The 5,247-nt window shown below is 40.4% G+C and overlaps 1 protein-coding gene across 3 annotated transcripts in view; it reads right to left on the bottom strand.

Annotated features, from left to right (window-relative positions):
- S100PBP (S100P binding protein) overlaps positions 1–5,247 on the bottom strand; it is a 31,235-nt gene that overhangs the window by 13,740 nt on the left and 12,248 nt on the right. For all 3 annotated transcript variants that reach the window (XM_072136557.1, XM_072136560.1, XM_072136559.1), the window contains exon 2: positions 1,715–3,065. In XM_072136557.1, the coding sequence (XP_071992658.1) occupies positions 1,715–3,065 (1,351 nt within the window). The remainder of the gene's footprint in view (positions 1–1,714; positions 3,066–5,247) is intronic.

Raw genomic sequence — 5,247 nt, forward strand, 5'->3', positions numbered from 1 at the left:
ATCCGCGATCGGTGCTAGCACCGATCGCGGGTGTTTTTACAGCGTGGACTGCCGGCAAAGCTGCCGGCAGCCTCAAACAGATAGCGGCGCATGGGCGCCGCCATCTTACCTGGGATCGCCGCTCCCCGTGACGTCATCGGGGGGCGGCGATCCGTCTCCATGGTAGCCTCGGGTCTTCCGAAGACCCGAGGCTATTTCGTTTTTACCCCTTCATTACAATGTGCTGATAGCACATTGTAATGAATGAGGAAGAAAATCCCCATATACTGCCATACTGTAGTATGGCAGTATATGATAGGATCGATCAGACAACCTAGGGTTAAAGTACCCTAGGGAGTCTGAAAAATAGTATAAATAAAAATAAAAAAAAAAAAAAAAAAATTATAATAAAAAAACCTAAAATTTCAAATCACCCCCCTTTCCCTAGAACTGACATAAATATAAATAAACAGTAAAAATCATAAACACATCAGGTATCGACGCGTCCGAAAATGCCCGATCAAAATATGATAACGGTTTTTCAATGCGTTTAACCCCGTAACCGAAAATAGCGCCCAAAGTCGAAAATGGCCCTTTTTTGCCATTTTGAAAAATCTAAAAAAATCTATAAAAAGTGATCAAAAGGTCGTACAGTCCTAAAAATGATATCATTGAAAATATTATCAAATTTCGCAAAAAATGACACCACGCACAGCTCCGTACACCAAAGTATGAAAAAGTTATTAGCGCCAGAAGTTGGCAAAATCAAAAAAATTATTTTTGTACAGGAGGTTTTAATTTTTGTAAATGTATGAAAACATTATAAAACCTATACAAATTTGGTATCCCCTTAATCGTACCGACCCAAAGAATAAAGTAGACATGTCATTTGGGGTGCTCAGTGAAAGACGTAATATCCAAGCCCACAAGAAAATGGCGCAAATGCGTTTTTTCACCATTTTCATTGCATTTGGAATTTTTTTCCCGCTTCCGAGTACATGGCATGGAATATTTAATACCATCATTATGAAGTGCAATTTGTTACGCAGAAAATAAGCCGTCACACAGCTCTTTACGTGTAAAAATAAAAAAGTTATAGATTTTTGAAGGTGGGGAGTGAAAAATGGACATGAAAAAACAGGAAAGGGCCCGGTCCTTAACCGGTTAAAGTCTAAGTGGGTCAGATCGGGAGACATTGGTGGCCACTCAACTGGCCTATGACTACGAATCCACTTTCCAGGAACTGTACATGTAGGAATGATCGGACCTTTGGGGTCATCTGAAGGCAATTGTCTATGCTGTGAATATACAACATGTGCAGAATCTGAAGTAACGGACACAGGAAGCCTGTGCTAGCAATTCTTCTGCGGTGTTGCCATCAGTGTGTCAAGACTGTGTGTCGCATTGACAATACAACACAAAGGGCAGCACTTAGAACAGATTTTATAAGTGGTCATAAACTTGTAAATAACTCATTAAAGAATAAAGTTATGTTAAAACTAAGCATTGTTTTTCTTGTGAAATTCTTAATAAGTTGATGTGTTACATGACCCTCCTCCCATTCGAAAAATAAATAGACCCAAAATCCCCGAATTCAAAAAGGCCACCATAGTCAGCAACTATCTTGAAAAGATTCCCCCCTCCCATATTTTAATATGCCACAGGAAGTTGATATCACCAACCTTTCCCATTTTATTTAGGTGTATCCATATAAACTTTACATTGTGGAGGTTACCTTAGACTGATTGTCACTTGCTCTTGGTGCAGCGCTCTGAGCTGAATCTGCTGGACTTGAGGTAGACTTCGGATTCAGGATCTCTTTACTTTCCTCAGCCTCAGATGGTTTTTCAGTTTGAGGTGATGTGGTATTTGGTGATGGTTCTGTAGGAGCAATAGTTGATGATGTGGGAAGAGGTTCTTTGATAGGTTTTGGTCCATCTGGATGAAGATGATGAACGTTGGACAAGCTTGCTGTATTAGTGGAAAGTAGTGGAGAGAAATTCTGATCTGCAGCCAAAGAACGGGAGCATGTAGCATCGACTGTTAAAACTTCATCAGATTGTAATTCCCTTGGAGGTAATGTAGAGTTTGATACTACAGGACTGTTACCTCTAGTTGGGATGGCAGCCAATTCTACATCATTGTCTTCTTCTGCTGAAAAGGTAAGCCCAGGACTTATTGCCAATAGATTGTCAATGTCACAATCAAAAGCAAGATCTGGGTCCTCAGTCCAATCCACCGCAGCATCAATCCCAGACAATGAGAAGGCTAGATGGGGCACATGGTTTGTAGTGCTTGGACTGGGAGGCAGAGTAGCAGATTCTTGCTTTATTTCAGACAATGGTATAGGCTGGCCACTGCTTATCTCAGTTTTAGCAGTCAGAATTTCCACTGGAGATTTGGCATTGCTAACACTGGATTGATTTTCTACAGTCCTTTGTGCAGGTACTATGGCTGACTGGCAGGGTGAGGGAGGCGTTGCTGCATAGTTGCTAATGTCTCCCTCACACTCCGCTTCTATATTATCCAGTGTCTTGCAAGGTGAAGCTCCACCATTCTCAGCTTCATTTTCAGACTCTGAAGGTGTAAAAGTGACCACACATGTAGTCATCTCATTATACTTTTTTAAAGGCTCAGCAGCATAGCAAGATTCATCATCATCTTCATCCAGCAAGGTCTCAATCTCATCCTTAGTCAGGTACAAGGGAGAATCGTCCTCATTATCAGAAGGCTCTAACAAAGAATCATCCCATTCATTCTGATCATCATTTTGCCCAGGTGAATTCCAGGCTGGAAAATCAGAGTTTCGGGTGGCCCACAAACTGGCAGAGGAAGATGATGGTGTACTACAACTAAAGGCAGCAGGACGTGATCTCTTGGAGCAAGGGGTTATTGGTGTAATTTCATCTCTTGTACGTTTACATCCAGTTGCTCGCTCATTAACTATACAGATTTTTATATCTTCCATAGTTCTCGGGAGAGGGTCTACCCAATCTATTGGGTACAAAACCACTTGGCGCTCAGAGCATATTCCAGACACGGGAGGATCATTCATAACTTTCATGGGGAAGGCTGCTTGATATGTTCTGCAGAAAAAGGCAATTTTATTAATAGCAACATGCTGAAGGACTGTTACATACAAAAGCATCACATTAAAGTAACCAAGAAAAAAAAAAAAAAAAAATCAATAACAGGCTATGCATTGCTTCTCAAAATACTCACAAAGGTTCTAAAGCTTTGGTTTATAAGTTACCCCTTTGTTTTTACTTCTTTGGAAGTTTGAGTTACAATGCATCAGTAAAAGTGAGTTATAACGCAATACGATCTACCAGAAAAGCAAAATACATAGGATATGATTCATCTGTAATAAATTCCATAAATCTGGAAGCCAGTGTGAAGAGTAAGAAACAAACTTAAAAGAGGAGACCAGTCATTACAAGGTTTACAAGAGTAAGTACAATGACCTAATAAAGATCTCCCATGACACTAGTTGGAGTGTGTGGACCATCTTAGCACACCCCTATAAGAGATAACATGGGAGTGTTCCAAAAGAAGGAGTGCCTTCAGTAATGGCTGACCCACCAGAAGCATTGCCAGATACAGGACACCACATGAAGCCTTGAAAGCGGCTGCCAGTGGCTCAAATGACCCGCACAAAGACAAAGTGACCCTATTAGAGGATAGTACTTACCCCTGTAAACTGGTATTACTAGCCAATCCATTTAAAGAGAACCTGTCTACAGATATTGACCCCATTAACACTACCTTATTAAGCAGATTTTTACCTTCTAGATAGTGTTTCTTCCAACACGATTGTATCATCCAAAAAACAACTTTAAATTGGTATGCAAATTAATGGCATAAAGTGATGCAAAGATTAGTGCTGGAATCAGGCCCATCCCAACGCAGAGTGTCTTCTTTGTTATCATGTTTAGTTTTATACGTTAATAGCAAAAGGCTGAACGAAGGTGTAAACAGGAAGTTTAGGGCCTGTTGGAAATTGAATGAGGGACGCACCCCTTCCAGCTCCATAGGGGCTGAACAGCCACATCACAAATCTAGACAGGAATATGAATAATTTTTATGATGCACCCACAAAGCTCAACGTTGGTGCAGCGAGACATGGTGTTCTCACCGCAACGTTACCGTGTATAATGGAAGTTATTTGTGTACAATGAAAACTGTTGTGTGCATTTAGCCTTAGGTGATGTGCACATTAACATTTTTTTCCTGCCTGCAAATCACAGATCTCTTGTTGATCTTGATCCATTTTTTTTTGCATTCACTGTTCAAATTTGTGAGCTGTCTGTCCCCTGTAATGGTCAGTGTGTCCCTGGTAAGTCACACAATCTGCAATGAATTTGGATTCCTTATCCACAGCATGTGTTATTTATTTTCCCCATGTGAAATTTAGGCTTTTCAACCACCTGCTACTGATGATAAGGGTGATGCCACATATGGCGTTTTTGGATAGTTTTTGGTCCTTTTTTCCCCAATTTTCTTAATAGATAAACAGTTTGTAAGCAGCCAAACGCATGGGAAACTGCCATAAAAGACTGAAAACGGATGTTTAAAAACGGACCAAAAACGCCATGTGTGACATCACCCTAATGCTATTCCATAACTTTTTGTTATGGAATAGTATCTCTGAATCCCAAAATGCCCAATCAAGATATATAAATAATCATCCAGTGTACACCATAATAGTAAAAAAACTCCCACAAAATAATAAGAAAAAAAACTAGTAAAAAAAAATCCAAAAAGTCTTAATAGTCATTATTTTGCTATCCATAAAATTTTAATTAAAAAAAAAGTGATCAAAACAGTTGTACGGTTCACATTATCCATACACCAAAGTGTAAAAAAGTTACTGGTGTCACAAGATGGGGACATTTCTGTATGTTACATATCCTTTATCTCAGTGGGAAAGTGGTTTTCAAGCAGCCCCCCAATAAACACATTCACTATGGTCACCATGGACAATTGCTCCAAGTATAAAGTTTTTTGGAAAAGTTCACATTATTGGGAAAAAACAAACTAATGGGGTTTATATAGAGGTAAAAGAAGCGCCATTATATGTTCACGCTCGAGAGGGGACAACCCGGGGCTGTGTGGCCTCTACTGACTAAACAAACCCCATAACCTGCAGCAAGTCCAAACATGCCCTCCGGTGCGGGTCTATGGGGGGAAATGCAGCAGTAAAGTGCCCCCTCATACTGTGTACCGAGCGGGCTCGTAGCCCTTATAACGACCCCCGTAACTTCTCAC

Source organism: Engystomops pustulosus, chromosome 2 (genome assembly GCF_040894005.1).
Source record: "Engystomops pustulosus chromosome 2, aEngPut4.maternal, whole genome shotgun sequence".
Classification (NCBI taxonomy): Eukaryota; Metazoa; Chordata; class Amphibia; order Anura; family Leptodactylidae; genus Engystomops; species Engystomops pustulosus.